Source organism: Podarcis cretensis, assembly GCF_951804945.1.
Source record: "Podarcis cretensis genome assembly, chromosome: 1".
In the NCBI taxonomy this organism is placed as follows: Eukaryota; Metazoa; Chordata; class Lepidosauria; order Squamata; family Lacertidae; genus Podarcis; species Podarcis cretensis.
Window position 1 is genome coordinate 16,470,148 of NC_137170.1, and position 17,169 is coordinate 16,487,316.

Sequence of the window (17,169 nt, forward strand, 5' to 3'; positions counted from 1 at the left end):
AACTCTGGTTACGCAGAAGTGCACATAGATGCTCCTAATCTCTTCTGCATGGCTGCACCGGGAGGAGGAGTGAGAAGGGAGAGCATGTGAGCCCCAAGGCTTATTCCTGCATTGCTAGAAAGGTACAGAACCTATTTTTTTCCTATGGAAGCCCTGCATTCTCTCTCCTGTTAGCTTGCAGGGCGGGAGTAGGTAAGACCAGAGCCAAGATGAGTGTGGCAATTTCCTCTAATATATATATAATATTTGTATGCATTTTTGTTGTTGTTGTTGTTGTTGCCGACTTGCATTCCAAAGTTTGGAGGTGAATTTGAAAGGAAACCTGTGTTTCAATCTGCCTGCTGGTTCAGGAAGTGTGAATTTGGTAAAGACACATCAAAATGAGAACTCATATGAATTTATCACCAGTCAGTGCACATGAAACCAACAGACTTTCAGCATAATTGCCATCTCACCCACCCCCCTCCTTTGGTTCAAATTCCACTAGGACATAAAGTTACCTCTGGCAGCCGATATTGTTCGACTCCTCCTTCAAGTTTCTCTTTCAGAGCGCTGTTTGTTTGCTTGATATTCTGAATCTGAAAAGAAAAGCTTCGTCTGTCAATAGAGATAACAGAATAAAACACCACTTCCTTCAGACTGGGTGGGGTGGAGAAACCCCTGCCAAACTCTGATCTGCAATTTTCTGAAACACTTTCTCCTTTCTCTAAAACTTCCTACCTTTCTCTTTTTTTTCTGGTCAGCGCTGCTTTGAGGACCGCAGCTTTGCTTCAGAGCCAAAGGACTCCAGGGAAGAAATGAGAACTTTTAACTAATTTAAGAGGCAAGCCTGCACAAGATCTAAAAGAAAATACCCTTTTCCAGGGCTTCTTTACACACGCACAAAATCTAAGGGAATTGTTAAGTTTCAGAGGCGCAGGTCAAGAGGATCTCGGAGACGGTTTGCAGGCCACGGGTCTCAGTAGGAAATAACTGGGAAAGTACGCCTGGCCTTTGAATTACAGAGAGCGTTTGCCCTCAAAGACCTTTTACGCCGAGAGGCAGCTGGTAACAGTTTAATGCTCACATTTAAAAGCAAGACAGTACTTACCTATCCCGCCTTTAAAAAAACCCAACAATAACACAGCAAGAGAAAACAACTTGGTTTTTTAAAAACTAAAAACAACAACAACAACAACAACCAGATTATAGAACACAGAAGCCTTGCCTTGGAGCTCTACTGAGACTGTCAGTTTCAGTAGACTGTAGGGAAACATTAAAGAGATCCTGGAATCAGATACCAGAAGGAAATCATACAGAAACACCCAGGCCTCCCTTTTGCTTCTCCCCATCTATCTATCCAGCTACCACCTCAAAGAATCTAGCAATTCAGCTGCTGAGAAGCAACTATAGGAGAGGGAAATCCCCAGGTCTGACCCAACAGCAATGCTCTTCTTATGCTCTTAAACCTGTGGCATGGCACCTCTGTGCATTTTGCTCACTGGCTGCCATGCTCCTCTTAATTCGGGGTGGGGAACCCGTGGCTCTCTACATACTGTTGGATTCCAAGTTCCCATCCCCTCTAGGCAACCTGTTCAATAGCTGGGAATTAAGGGAGTTGGGAGTCCCAACAAGAGGTCCCTGGTCTTGATGGGGGACAAAAGCATCAGCACGGGACCGCCTCTCCTGGTATGCCCCGCGGAGGACCTTAAAGTCCACAAATGACAACACTTTGGAGGTCCCAAGTCGCAAGGTGGTAAGATTGGTCTCAACTAGGGCCAGGGCCTTTTCAGGACTGGCCCCGACTTGGTGGAACGCTCTGTCACAAGAGACTAGGGCCCTGCGGGACTTGACATCTTTCCGCAGGGCCTGCAAGGCAAAGCTGTTCCACCTGGACTTTGGTTTGGACTCAGTCTGACCCTTCTGTTTCCCTCCCCTCACGGTTTTGATCTATGGGCTACTTTTAAAATGAGGCTGCATTTTAAATTGCATTTTAACCTGTATTTTAAATTAGGTTTCCCCCCCCCCCATTATGTTTTTATTGTAATTTTACTGGTGTTAGCTGCCCTGAGCCAGCTCTGGCCGGGGAGGGCGGGTATAAATTATTATTATTATTAATGTACAATGGGCAAAAGTAAGGTCAGCGGGAATTTTCAGTTGGTGCCATTTCTCCCTTTGGTGGGTTCAGTGTTGGCAAGGCCGCACCTGCCAAGTTTTCAACTCCTATCCTTCATTCCCCATTCCTTCGTGAGGCATTCATAATCCATGCGGAGCCTATAAATATTTTGTTCAGCTTTTCAAGAGATTCCATTAAGCACCGGGGTTCATTTTTCTCACTTCAACCCTTTTATAGCTGTAGCCAGTGCAGGGAAAATAAAAGCCGGTGTAATGCAAGATATAAACGTAGTAAAATTAATTAGGAAAAGGGAGTATTTGCTTTACTTGATTTCTATTTGTTTGGGGTGAGGGGTTTATCCCACTTATCTGCGCATGGAACCAAAGTGCCATTAAGTGATTGGTATAAGCAAATGTAGAATGCGGCCAAACAAAAAAGGTTGCATTAACTTCCAGTGCAATTCTGTGCATGTTTACTCACAGGTTCAAGTGTATTTACTCACGGATAAGCACGCATAGGATTGAAGCTTTTGTTCATATTCATAAAGGGCATAAAGTATTTGATGCTCTGGCCTCTAATTTCTGTTATGATGGAACTGTATGCTTGGCCAAAGTATAGCCCCTAAATTTTTATTAATTAAATAATTAAGAGTAATTAAGAGTGGTGCAACAGGCATAAATCATCCAAATCGGACAATTGATAATTGGTTCAAGAGAAAAGGGAACAAGGCTACAAGTGTCTATATGAAGAAACATGCTTCTGCATTATTATTATTATTATTATTATTATTATTATTATTATTAATTTAGAAAGTGAGAGAAACTTGCCCTTTAAAAAATACGAATGCTGCTCAGTTAATCATGAGCGAAACCAATCAACACACAGCCTCTTCTATTGCACTGATTGGGAGAAAGGCAATTGGAATTCTGCACCATGGACCAATCAGTACATACTAGGAAAAGTCTGGGAGGAGCTTACATCTCCCTTGGCAACAGTTCACACCAGCTATTAGAGGAGGCCTGGGCCACATTCACACCATAAAGTGGTTTCATACTACTTCATACACTCAATGTCTTCCCCCAAAGAATCTTGGGAGTTGTAGTTTGTCAAGGGTGCTGACAGCTGCTGGGAGACCCCTACTCCTCTCCCAGAGCTACAGTTTCCCAAGTTCCCTGTGAAGAGGGACTTGATTGTTAAGCCACTCTGTAAAGTATAGCTCTAGGGGGCAAACAGGGGAGTCTCCTAGTAACTCCCAGCACCACAAACTACAGCTCCCAGAATTCTTTGGGGGAAGAAGCCATGACTATTCAAAATGGAATCATAGTGCTTTAAATACGTGGGGTGAATACATGTGGCACTTGAAAGAACGGAACAATCCTTTTAAGACAAAGCATATTTGGGGAGCGAGTTGCCCAGGGGTTGCGATCATAAAATCATGAGTTGGATCATCTGGCCCAACCTCATGCGATGCAGGGAACTGAACCTGCAACATTGGCATTCTCAGCACCACGCTCCAACCAACTGAGCTACTGGGTTATATCAGTTATATTATAACAATTTTCTTTCTTAAAATTGGGGGGGAAACCGATTTAACATCGGAACCTTGAAGATTTGCAGTACGGCATCAACTAGGCCAAATCTGTCACACAGTTCAGACTAGCTGTAATTTTTTATTTTGGGGGGGGGGGTAGAGAAATATCTATTGTATAGGAATGGTATGGGCAGGAAAAACAAGTGCTATCCTAGTTGTATTCCTGGATTTGAGAGTATGGAAGATTGCTATATGAGTAAAAGTTGAAGTTGGGAAGGAAATCAAGTCACCGAGTATGCAAAAAAAAAGTTTTTTTAAAAAAATAGTTGGCCAGTACAAAAATGTTCTCCAAACGAAAAAAAACCCCAAAAAACCCCGCCAGAGTATAAAAAAGAGTACAGAAACTGTGGTTTATAGAAGTCTATAGTAGCATCTTGGGGGAAGAAACAGGAAGCTGGCAAACCGCACATTGTACCTTGCTGCACTGTAAATAGAAAGCCAAGATGAAATAATTCCATTCTGAAACATGCTGCTCAGCTGACAGCTTGTTAATCAAGTCTCATCCCGATGCAAAACATTTCGTCCGAGCTATGAATCCTCCGGGGAGGCACAAAATTGAGACCGATGGCAGCTCCTTTCTTAAAATATGTATGGGATGATTAAAAATAAGCCTTGATTTGTCGCAGGGAAAGCGCTCGTACCTGCCGTTTGATGGAGACCAATTCCATATCCAGTTGCCTCAGCAAGGTGGTAGCAGCTGTCGCGTTGGCGGAGACTGCCTCCACATCTTCTTGAGAAAGGAACATTCCTTTGGGAGGTTTCCTCTTGGCTCTGTTCTTAGCTGCCTGGGTACTGTGCTTTTCCTTCTTCACCTGAGGAACTGTTTCCACCAGGGGAACCTGCAAAGTAGAAATCTGCCATACGTTAAGCCGGGATAATTCACTTCAAACCATAATCCACACATACAACTGTTTAAGAGGCCTATGAACCTGTAATTTGTCTGATTGTGGTGGCTGATCAGGGCAGCTGCCACATTACTGGCGCTAGGGCTGGGTGATATCTGGTTTTCAACTTTGTGATATACCACCATCGCAGAATAAAAAAGAAAGGTAAAGGACCCCTGACAGTTAAGTCCAGTCGCAGACCACTCTGGGGTTGCGGCGCTCATCTCGCTTTCAGGCCAAGGGAGCTGGCATTTGTCCGCAGACAGTTTTTCCAGGTCATGTGGCCAGCACGACTAAGCCGCTTCTGGCACAATGGAACACTGAAACCAGAGCAGCGCATGGAAAGGCAGTTTAGCTTTCTGCCGGAGAGGTACCTATTTATCCACTTGCACTTTTTGGCATGCTTTCAAACTGCTAGGTTGCCAGGAGGATCATGGGGATTCAAACCCCCAACCTTCTGATCGGCAAACCCAAGAGGCTCAGTGGTTTAGACCACAGTGCCACCCGTGTCCCACAATGTCTCAAATAAGGATGGAGCTATGTGGAGGCATTGTCTGGCTTTGCAGTTTTTCTCACATTGTGATTTTTGCATAGTGCACACACAAACACATCGTGATTCGCGATATATCACCAGGTTAAAAATTATGAAACCAGTATCATGATATGAACTTTAAACCCGTTTTGGAAAATGTATAGATATATCGCCCAGCCCTAACTGGCCCCACATGCAGGGACCAGCTTGTATAGACCAGCGACGCCATGTGATAGTCCCATATGTGTAAGGGGAGAGGCTAGAAACATAGGAAGCTCCCTTACACAGTCTGACCAAATTGACCTGTCTAGTCAATACCTCAAGGAGTGCCTCTCTCCGTATGAACCGACCCAGACCCTGAGATCATCCTCTGAGGCCCTTCTTTGTGTGCCTCCTCCATGAGAGGTCTGAAGGGTGGTGATACAAAAACGGGTCTTCCCTGGGGTAGCTCCCCATTTGTGGAATGCTCTCCCCAGGGAAGTTCGCCTGGTGCCTTCACTGCATACATTTAGATGCCAGGCAAAACATCGGGCTGATTAACATCTGATATCCTTAAATGTGTTGTGGGAGAGAGGACTGTTCACTTTATTATATGTTTTGTGTTTTTTTTATGTTGTAGTGTCATACCTCGGGTTGCGCAATTTCGGGCTGCGCACTGTGCCAAACCCGGAAATACCGGAACGGGTTACTTCTGGGTTTCGGCAGTTGCACACGCACAGAAGCGCTAAATGGCGCTTTGAGCATAAGCGCCGAATTACGACCCGCGCGTGCACAGACAGGCCGCTGCGGGTGCGGATTCTGCGGGTTGTGAATGTGCTTCCCTCATGAATCACGTTCGCAGCCCGAGAGTCCGCTGTATTTTTATGCCCTGAAGTTATAGACTGGCTGGATGGAGAGGAGTGTTAAGAGGAACCGGCCGGGGAACCCCTAGGGGAAGAAGACTCAGAGCCAGGGGACTGGTGGTAGGACGACAATGAGTGGTCAGAAGGAGAAGACTGGGAGGAGGAGGTGTAGGAAGCTGAAGAGGTAACAGGGTTCAGTGAGCAGGAAGATGCTATGGCAGAGAGCGGTTCAGATGTATGGACAATCTTGCCTTGCAAATTGTTTGGGATTAGCAGACCAGCCCCCAGCATTGTGGGGGAAATGTGGACTCCCTGGGAGGAACAACCATCACAGCACTACTGCAGCCACCACGAAGGCTGACATGGTTCTTACAGGTAACAAATTGGAACTCTGGGACTGCTTGACATACATACAATGGTGACCCCAGTGCTGTTAACCATGCTTGCACTGCATCTGTCAGAACGAGGCTGGCATCATTAACAATAACATGTAGATATGCTACTGCATCTCAGATTTTCCAGGAAGATGTATTTGCATTATTTAGGGAACAGTGGAACAGGGAATTAGAATGTACAATACGACCCGAACAATGGAAGATTGCTTTGGAATCTAGACAGAAAGTTTCTTTTGATTTAAAAATTGGGAGTTTCAGGTAAGCTGGACTCCATGACATCTCTACAAGAAGGTGCTGTCAAGCTCAGATATAGGATGAAAGTGCAATGTAGGAAATGCCTCGTTGAGGCATATAATGTGGGCCAGTGCAGCAAAATATTTATTTTTGCGCTGAAGTTGCTATCTGTATTAATCCTGTATTGGAAAAATCCTTCATATTTGTGGGTGTTCGTGTACTTTTAAATTATTCCCCTGTAGTATGGGGACTAACAAGAAGACAACAAAAATGGAATGTGTGAGTCCTTATGGTGACGAAGTGACTTACACTTAAGCCTGGAGGAATAAATACCATCTATTATGTAATGATCTGAAGACCTTAATGCCCTTGGACATTTGGATGGCATATATTGATCTGTATGTGTAAATTAAGATGGATGCATAGATGCTGAGTGTTATTGTTAATGTGAATAGATGATCTGGGTTTTGTTCTGTTGTTGTAGTTGTTTGGTTCCACCACCACCACCCCCTTGTGTGCATTTTCTCTCTATTTTTTCTTTCTTTAATAAATTTGCAATTAAAAAAAAAGATATGCATTGTATTTTACAGTTGCAAGCAAGGTAAGTGGGTAATAACAAGTTATGAGACTACTTTACAGGGGTTGAGTTGTGGAATTTATTGCTGGGACAAAGTTGTGATTAACTTGACACGGCTTCCTAGTATGTATTCATTATGTTTAGTATGTATCATGTATTACCTGTTATCATGCATTGTATTGTTCATTATTATGAACTGTAATTTATACAACTGTTTAAATTTTTGTTATTGTATGGATGTTGTGTTATGCATTTAATATTGGCTTGTATCCAAGGCAGTGCTCAGTCAGTTCTTCCATTAGGGCCAGGTGATCTGTTTTCCCCTCCTTCCCTCACTGACAGCAAATCACACTAGCAAGTTGGAGTTCACTCTTTATTAGCAAAAACAGGATGCACACAAGGAGCGTCAGGCCTAATGAGGACAGCAACTCATCTCCGGCAGATTGCCTGGGCTAAGTCTTTGCTTTGTTGGAAGCTGCCTTGTGAGGGTTCAGCCCCAAAGGTATTTGTAAAATAAATACCCTTATAGAATTCTGGTTGCTACTGGTTTTACCAGCTGGAGGAAAAGAATCCTGTCCCTGCTCCCCTCAGCACTTTCCAAGTGTGTCACTCAAAGCTACACAACGATTTCCACGCCACTCTTTCCAAAGCTAGGCCACCAATATGTCACTTTAATTCTTTGCCAGAAATAAAAGAAGACCTAGCTTGTTGAGTGGGTGGGAGAGAGAGAGAGAGAAGAGTAAAGTTTAAGTTTGAGATGTAATTTCCTGTGTGTCAGCCAGAGGGGAAGAAGCAGAAACTAATTTAAGACAAAACATGAGGGGTCAGATGATTGCAGACTAATCCTTAAAGCTCATTCATTTTTATATGCAGTACCACAAAGCACTAAGATAAGGATTTTTGCATGGGTATGGAATCTGCCCTGCAAAAGAAAATAAAAGGTCTTCTGGGGACAAGGTAGGCAACAGAAAGAATGCATTTTCAAAACATGAATCTGGAATATTGTTTTGCGTTTCAAAGCACTTGGATTTGCTTGCAGCTCCAGTACAGATTTCTCTCTCTAAAAAACTCATTGTTTTGCTTCTCTCCCAGTTTCTTACGGATAAGGAAGTATACACAGCAGAATGTGAAAGGGTTTTCTAAAATATTTGTGCTACCACCATTACTTCTTTCTTTCCTTATTTGAAGACTGCTAGGTATGAAGTAAGGGATGCGGGTGGCGCTGTGGTCTAAACCACAGAGCCTACGACTTGCTGATCGGAAGGTTGGCAGTTCGAATCCCCGCGACGGGGTGAGCTCCCATTGTTCGGTCCCAGCTCCTGCCCACCTAGCAGTTCAAAAGCACGTCAAAGTGCAAGTAGATAAATAGGTACCGCTCCGGCGGGGAGGTAGAGGGCGTTTCCGTGCACTGCTCTGGTTCGCCAGAAGCGGCTTAGTCATGCTGGCCACATGACCCGGAAGCTGTATGCCGGCTCCCTCGGCCAATAAAGCGAGATGAGCGCTGCAACCCCAGAGTCGTTCGCGACTGGACCTAAGGTCAGAGGTCCCCCTTTACCTTTAGGTATCAAGTAGTCGTGCTGCTCTCTCCTAGTCTGAGGGAATAAACCAGGTGTCGGCAACCTAAGCATGGGCCACAAGCAGCCCACGGGGGTCATTTAACCAGCCCACGAGCCGCCCCTGAACCGAGCCACCCGCAGATGCAGACACCAGAAATCAGGCGCATGATCCGACCCACGGAGGGATCTCTGCTGGAGTGAACCGGCCCAGGTGAGGTAAACCTTGCCGACCCCTGGAATAAACCTTCCCTGAGCAGGCAACACACCTTGTTCTAAGGATGGGGTGCAGCAAAGGGGTTGAGTGTCCCATCTCCAGGTTATCTCGGAGAGCTGCTACCAGTCAGTGTAGACAATACTGAACTAGATGCTCCAATGGTCAGGCAGCTAAGCACCTATGATGGCTGGTGCCTCCTCAGATAGGGAGGAGGCTGTGTAGGCTGACAGCTGTGATCTGCATTAGCCAGAGCTGAGTGAAATAGCTATCACAGAGGGCAACAGTCACATGCACCAGAATAGCAGCACATTATTCCCATGCTTGTGGTTCAAACCAAGAGCATCCCATAGCTTCGTTTGCATCTCTGCCTCTGTTCCCCTTTCTCCCCCCTCCTCTTTTTCTGCGTAGTCATAACTATGCTTTTACCACAATGTGCAGCAATTGTTCCCTCTAGTCACCCTTGGCTTGCAAGCCAGAGATTGAAACCAGTTTTATCTTGATTTTCAATCTCTGCTTTGAAAGCAAACTTTGGCTGGCTTTAAATGATGGTTATGCCAGTCTGGGCATCATGACCCAAGTTTCGTGATCACTAACAAGGAAAGGAAGGGGGCGTTAGTGTGGGGTACTTCAGAGATGCTGACAGAGAAGCAATTGGAAGGGGGGCCTCTGCAGTTTGTGTGCCTCTGGATCTCAGCCCCCCTCCCTCGCAGTTGTTCGTCAGCTATTAATGATTCCTTTGTTCCGGCAGGCTTTTGTTCATATGCGGGGAGCTAATGTTCTTATGCTTGGTTTCTACTGCTGATCTTGTCTCCTTGGCTGATTGTTTCATATTGATGAGGTTTTTTTGTTCAATGAAATTGTCCGTTTTAAATGCAAGCAACCCCGAGCGGCGCCTTTGCACCAGGAGGGCAGCATACAGCTTCTTCAACAAATTAATAAAAGTAAAATAATAGGCCCCTCCCCCCCAAACACTGTGATGGAGGAGCACACCCTACAATTTACATTCAAAGTTGAAAAATACTTCTTCACACAGATAACCATGGGCACAGATTGTTCACTTCTGAACTAGAGACAGAAAACAAGGCCGCGTAAATATTCTGTTGGGAGCCACCCAAAGTGGCTGGGAAAACTGAGTCAGATGCGTGGCATATAAATAATAAAGTTGTTGTTGCTGTGTTTGCAATTATGTAAATAACTGTTGTTAGATGCCTTGAGCATGGTTTTAGCTATGGAAAGGCGGCCTACAAATAACATGATGATGATTTGCACTATGTTTGGGGAGAAGGCCATTTCTGCTCCTTTGCTTCCACACATTCCAGCGCAATTGGGACACTGTGACCCCATGGGTCTTCCCAAGCGCTCTCTGTGTGCCAGGGGGCTCAAGGGAACAGAGATAGGCCACAACAAATAATGGCCGGCAAGCACAAGTCAACATCTGTGGGCAGTGGCACCATCCAGCAGAGACACCACCATCGACACATTTTAGGGTAAGCATTTTGGAACACGCGGCGCAGCTAACAATCCCTTAATGTGTGTGGGGTGTGTGGAACCTTTTCCCACCAAGGGCCACATTCCACCTTAGGTGACCTCCCAGGGGTCGCATGCCACAGATGGGCGGGACCAGAGGCAAAAGTGAGCGGGGCAATGGTTCTAATTTTGGTACTGTAGGCCACAACCTAGCCACGCAAACGTCAGGAGGTTTCCACACCCCAACCGTTACGTTTTTCCATTCTCCATAAAGGTAAAGGGACCCCTGACCGTTAGGTCCAGTCGTGACCGACTCTGGGGTTGCGGCGCTCATCTCACTTTATTGGCCGAGGGAGCCAGCGTACAGCTTCCAGCATGTGACCAGCATGACTAAGCCGCTTCTGGCGAACCAGAGCAGCGCACGGAAACGCCATTTACCTTCCCGCCAGAGCGGTACCTATTTATCTACTTGCACTTTTGTGCTCTCGAACTGCTAGGTGGGCAGGAGCTGGGACTGAACAATGGGAGCTCACCCCGTTGCGGGGATTCGAACCGCCGACCTTCTGATCAGCAAGTCCTAGGCGCTGTGGTTGTCTTCCAGGGCAGGTTCTAGTCAGGCAAAAGCACTTGAGGAGGGTGTAAAAAGGTTTGGCTTGAAGAGACTCCCAAGGGCTGGATAAGAGCGCTATTCAGCCTGAGCTTCTGTTTACAGCAGCAGAAGAAATAAATTATATTTAATTTTTTTTTTCACTGCTCCACAGAACATCTGAAGGATGAAGCAGGGACTTTATTTTTTTTTTTTTTAAAAAAGGAACAATGGGATTTGCTGATCAAAGGATTAAAGGAATACACAAGCAACGAGGGTAAAGGGGCAGAGATTTCACTTTGTTAACAAGCTTTAAGAAAACCAATTGTGACACGTACATTGTGCGGAGGACCCTTATATAATTTCTTCCACTCTCATATTAATTTTTAATACCATTTAACCAAATGATAAAGCGGCGTACTCCGAGTTCATCCAGTTTTTAATTAAATAGGGAGGGAGGGGAGGAGGGAGAAGAGAAACCTGACCATGTCATTTCCAGAAAAATATGACAAGTGAAGGGAGAATGGGGAGAGATGTACGTCCTCTCACAGATTAGATTAATCTCGCAGGATAATTTTGGATTGCATCAGCCGAGGGACTACAGATATGCAGGCTGATTAACTCTGTGCTGCCAGTTCTGACTGACAACTTCCATCTTTGCTCTATTCAAGGTGGTCACCTTGGCAGTTAACCCAGGTAGAACCAATGCAATTATCCCTCACTAAGAGTCCCTGCAGCTCAATAATCTAGAAGGCCAGGGATAGGGAATCTCGAGGCTGTGGGCAGATTGTGGCCCTCTAGGTTTCCATCTGGCCCTTGGAATCCTTCCGAAGACACATTGCAGACCGAGTTTGCTCTGTGCCATTCTCAACTACTTTGGCCTGGCTGGAATGTGTCCTTGAACTATGATGGTGCCTCCTGCTTGCCTAAATGATGTGATGGGGGGCAAAAAAGACCCCTCACTTTTACAAGGCTGGTGCATTTATTTTTCAAGTAACAGTGGTATCTAATAATCTGCCCACCTTTGCCTCTGATGCCACCCACCCTGGCATGCCGTCCCTGGAAAGTTAGGTATAAGAGATCTGTTCCTCAGACTGAAAGGGTTTTCCCGCCCTTCAGCAGACCTTAATAGTGCCTCCATTTTAAAGGCATGTTCTAGGATTTAATCCCAGGAGAAGAAATGGGACAACTAAGCCCCCATATCTTATCCAATTTTGCAGTGGTCCTCTGCAGCGCTGAGAATGAGGAAAGGAGTATAAACACTCAAATGCACCCAGGGGCACTACTGCCCTGCACTGGGGTGGTGGGGTGGGACAGATGAACCTTGGGGGGGTGTCCTCTTCCAACTCTACACTTCTATGGTTCTTCACCAGGTCTCTGTCAAACAGGTCAAAACAGTAGTGGAGGGGGCAATTTGAAGGTGGGGGGGAGTAAGGGGGGGTCTGTGGAAGAGAGAGATGCCAGAGAAAAGGCAGCAGGTGGGAGAAGAGTCAAGAGAGTCCCTCTTGCTGCAAACAAATACAGAAGAGGAAAACTCTGGTTCTAAACCTCTACTGCCTTGCAGGATATCTTCGGGAGAAGAAAAGGCTAAGGAGTAAACCAGGGGTCGGCAACGTGTGGCCCATGGGCCAGATGTGGCCCACGAAGACCGTTTTACCGGCCCCCAAGCTGCCCCTGAACTGAGCCACCCACTTGGCAAATCCTCCATGCGCTGCACTAAAATGGTACAGCGTGGTGCGGGGACTCACCGAGCGCGCCGGAAATCACGTCTGCACATGCACAGATACCAGAAATTGCATCTGTGCAGATGCTGAAATTCGCTTCGGCGCAGACACAATTTTCAACATCTGGGCACGTGCAGAAGCGATTTCAGGCGTCGTGCTGCGTCAGTCCGGCCCACGGACAATCTCCATGGGAGTGATCTCCAGCCCATGGCCGGTAAACCTGGCTGACCCCTGGAGTAAATCTTACACAAATCTGGAGTGGAGTCCCTAAGACGGTTGGATGGCGCCTTGTAAGCCTCCTTCCTGCTACTCCTGCAGCCCAGCTAGTGCCAAACGTAATTCTCTGCTTTCCTTTGGACCACATCAGCAAGGCTGAGGAGGGGGCCTTGCTATCTGGCCAGCCCGGGACCTCCATACACACTCTCCAGGCTTGCATCCTAGGGAGACCACTTCAGTGCTGCTACCACAGCGGTTTGACTTCACCCCTGGAGGCGGACTCCATTGTCTCTCAAGACAGGTGCCCAACGACTGTGGCAATAGAGAGAGCGCACAGCCATTGTGACTAGTAGTTCTCTCATTGTACCCCACCCCACAATGCACTGCAGCTGCTGGGCAGTGACCGAGGCACCAAGAACAGTGTCTGCTGCCAAACACCTGGTTTTCCTTCCCAGACCCGAAGAATGCACACACGTATGCAATGCACACACACGCGCGCGCACACACAAGCACACAATACTCTTATGTATTCTTAAGAGGCAGCTTGTCCTTGTGCCCGCAGAGCGACTGGATGCGCGTTGGCAATTCTGGAGGGGTGAGGTGAGTACAAGGGAGGGAACGGCGGCAGAGATTAGCTCTACTACAGCGTGATAAACAAGGGTGTGTAATCCAACGCACACTGCTTGGCTGCAAAGGGGACCTGAACTCAAACATTGCAGCCATCTGCTTCCTTTTGGAAAGCACAGCAGACACAAATTAACTTTGACTGTCAGCATGCACGGCTACGTCCACCGTTCTTGGCTTTGCAGCGGGGAGCCAGTGGCAATAAAAGGCTTTGGGGGGTGAGGGGGAAGCACAGCCAAAGCCAACATTTGTCATAAGCAAAGCCTGTCAAAGGGATTTCAAAACTTTTAGCTAATTATACACCGATCCTAAAACATCCATCCAACAAAGAGACAGTTGTGGCCTTGGTAGTGCCAGAAAACAATGCCAATTAAAAAAAAAGCAAAAAAGCGAGAGTGGGATATTTTTATTGGTCTTGCAAACCACACCCATCTGCTTTTACATAAGTCACACCATTGGTTCATTGAGCCCAGCATTCCCTGCACTGACCAGGGTTTCAGGAGAGAAAAAGTCCTACAAGTTCAGATTGGCAAGTGAAATTTGCGTGCTTTCAAATGTTGGTTCAAGGGAAAAAATAGGCATTTTTAGAAAGGAGAATTCCCTGGATGCCAAAATCCAGGTTTGGGACAAGTTGTCTTTGGTGAGAGAACCCCAGCAAAGATTTAAGATAACAAAACATGCAGAAAAGTAAAGCATGGAAAATATAGGCTGTCAGACCTTTAAAATATGCCCTTATGAGATCTAAAATTTGCCCCTTCCCCAGTATAGAAAAAAGACCGCACCTTTGGTAAGTTTAAAATAGTTTACTTACAAACTCTCCAAAGATCAGATTCATACAGCATTCAGAAAAATTGCACGGGCAGCAAAACTTGGTTAGTTACAGTGGTAAAAGTTCCTAAATTATTGGTACAGGAACTAAGGAGAGGCATGTTAGAGCCATGCAGCTAAGTTTAGCCACCTTAGCCTCTTCATACACTGAGCTTCTCAGATAGACCGGGGAAGAACAATGCCTTGATTATCTAGTCTCTTCCAAAGAGAGCTAAGCCTAGCAGGACATCTTACTCTATGGTTTTAACCCCTTCATACGTTCATTAGACTTAAGCATGTTGGTTATATGAGGCTGGTTATCCCATAATTTGTTTATGTCTTCTGGACCTCTGCTTTGGGGTCAGGTTGTTCCTGACCCTGGTCTGAAAGATTTGGATTACGAATGCTAATATTGTGAAGGGGTAGGGTGGAAAGAGCTTATTCAAAGACCTGTGACGGCACTTGCGGTACTAACATCAAAGAGCTGCTCATCACCTCAGAAACACAATACACACCTCAAGCTTCCTGGATTGGGGATTTGGCAGGCAGGCAATTTTAACAGAATTTAAACTGCATTAAATTTGTGCTTAATTATCACTCAATGTCACAGTAAACTCCCAAAGTGGGAGCTCCCTCCAGCAGCACTTCATTAGGTGTTATTGGATAAATTCATCCATCTGTCACTTAAGAATTAAAAAAAAATGATTGCAAAAATTATGAAAGGGGTTCTGTCAAAAAGGAACACAAGGGCACGGGAAACATACCTGCTTCCAGAATTCAACATTTGAAAGACAGTCCATGCAACGGTCTGCTGATTTATGCATTACATTATATTTATAGTCTACGTTTCCTCCAAGGAGCTCCAGGAAGTGAAAACGGTTCTCCCAATCCACTTTCCTCTTCACAACACACCTGAGCGGGGGTCTGTTATACTGAGAGGTATTAATTGATTCAAGGTCACCCACAAGTTGCACGACAAAGTGGGGATTTAAGCCTGGGTCTAACCCCAGGCCAAGTCTGGCAAAGGAAGTTAGATCATTTCTTTGTCTAGCTTAGTACTGCTGACATTGATCAGATACAGCTCCCCGATGTCTCAGAGTCTTTCCCAACCATGTGTCATGGATGCAGAGGAGTGGTGGGAGGCACCGGCTGGGGAACCCCCAAGGGAAAAAGCCTGAGAGCCTGGGGATTCGTGGTGGTCTGAAGGAGAAGACTGGGGAGGAGGAGGTGTTATAAGCTGAAGAGGCAACAGGATTTAGTGAGCTGGGAGAGTCTTTGGCAGAGAGCAGTCCGGACACGGAGGCAGAAGCAGAGGCTGGAAAGGAGGCCAAGAGGCAGAGATGAGTCCGGCTGGAGAAGAAGCCAGGGTGGCTCCCCCTCCTGCTGAGATGAGCTTCCTCACCCCACCCGACACAAAGAAGCTTCCTCATCCCTGCACAATGCCACACTGGCACATTGCTTCATGACCCACAGCAATGCACGTTATGCACAAAAATGTGGTTGCCGCCTTTGTCCTTTGGCTGCTTGCATGCCGTTCCCAGTAATGTGTGCAAGCTTTCACTCACACAGGTATAATGACTCACATGGTTATGTCCCTTGCAAGCCCCCAGACCACTAACAGAACAGTGTGTCTAGCGTGGGTTGCAACCACTGCAAGGCGCTCTGCTTGTGGTGGTGCTCACGTGGCCTTCTCAGTGGTGGCCCTCAGACTTTAGAACGCCCTCCCTGAGGAAGTACAACAGTTCCTTTCATTGCTGGGCTTCAGGTGCCAGCTAAAGGCTTATTTATTCAACTAGCCTTTGGGGAACCTAGTTGCCCAAATCTTCGTGCGTGTTCAACTGTAGTTTTGGAAGGCTGAGTTTTTAAGATATTAATGGTGTCGTGAATCAGTTTGTGTTGATGGGTTTTAATTATACTGCGTGCTGCTCTGGGCTGCCAATTGGGTGGAAGATTGGTTTTAAAAAAATAAATCAAAACAAACAAACAATATGGCGGAAATTGGATAATCTACCAGCAGCTGCACCAGATTGCAGGAAGTACATTGTTGTATGCAACGCAGATTAAGTGTCATCTGTGCGGTTACTGTCTCAACAGTGAAGAAGTGTTTAATCTGCCCTACTACAACTAAGGAACTGTTCTTTAAGGGGGAGACCTCTAGTAGTTGAAGGTTGAGGACTGTTTCCTTGACAGTGGATTTGTCCAATTAGTTACTTCCACCATAGGGTCATTATTATCAATTGCACCATGGAGGAATCCAATGACCCATGTGTTGTGACCATGCACCAAGACAAAACTCTGCATGGAGCCTACTATTAGACAAGGTCAGAAAATTTCATTCATGGTGCAAGAAAAACAGTTCAAATGCAACCAGTACAACCGTGGGTGGGCAAAGGATTGCCGCGGATATTCATCTTTACAGACACTTGTCTTAATAATTTAGTAATCACGCTGGCCTCTCAAAGCCATTATGAGGTTGAGATAAAGCAAGAACGTCAGTGCTGGACAATGACCACTGCCTGCTCCAATGTAACCCCAATTTACAGATGTCTCTGATCCTCATGACAAGCAGATGAAGTTTGAAAACAGGGTGAGAAGGTGCTGAATGAAATAATTCAGTAAAGATGGCATCCAGATTAAAGCAATGATGCCAAGTTCCCAGTTGCAGAGCTTCCTCTGAACAGTAGATTAGTTTGCCACACGCACTCCTAACGTACAATTTAGCTATGGGCTTCCAGCTGATGATTTAATTCCCATCATCTTCAATGCTGAATGTATTGTTGACAGGTGCCTTTGGCACTAATCAAGATAGCAGCCACGTACGATGT

The 17,169-nt window shown here is 46.0% G+C and overlaps 1 protein-coding gene across 2 annotated transcripts in view; it reads right to left on the minus strand.

Moving 5' to 3' along the window:
• RCOR1 (REST corepressor 1) overlaps positions 1–17,169 on the minus strand; it is a 149,524-nt gene that overhangs the window by 13,934 nt on the left and 118,421 nt on the right. Inside the window, exons 8-9 of one of the 2 annotated variants that reach the window (XM_079951910.1) lie at positions 4,328–4,525; positions 501–578 (exon numbers count right to left, since the gene is read on the minus strand). In XM_079951910.1, the coding sequence (XP_079808036.1) occupies positions 501–578; positions 4,328–4,525 (276 nt within the window). Of the gene's footprint in view, positions 1–500; positions 579–4,327; positions 4,541–17,169 lie in introns of both variants that reach the window. The other variant, XM_079951909.1, reaches the window with a different exon arrangement.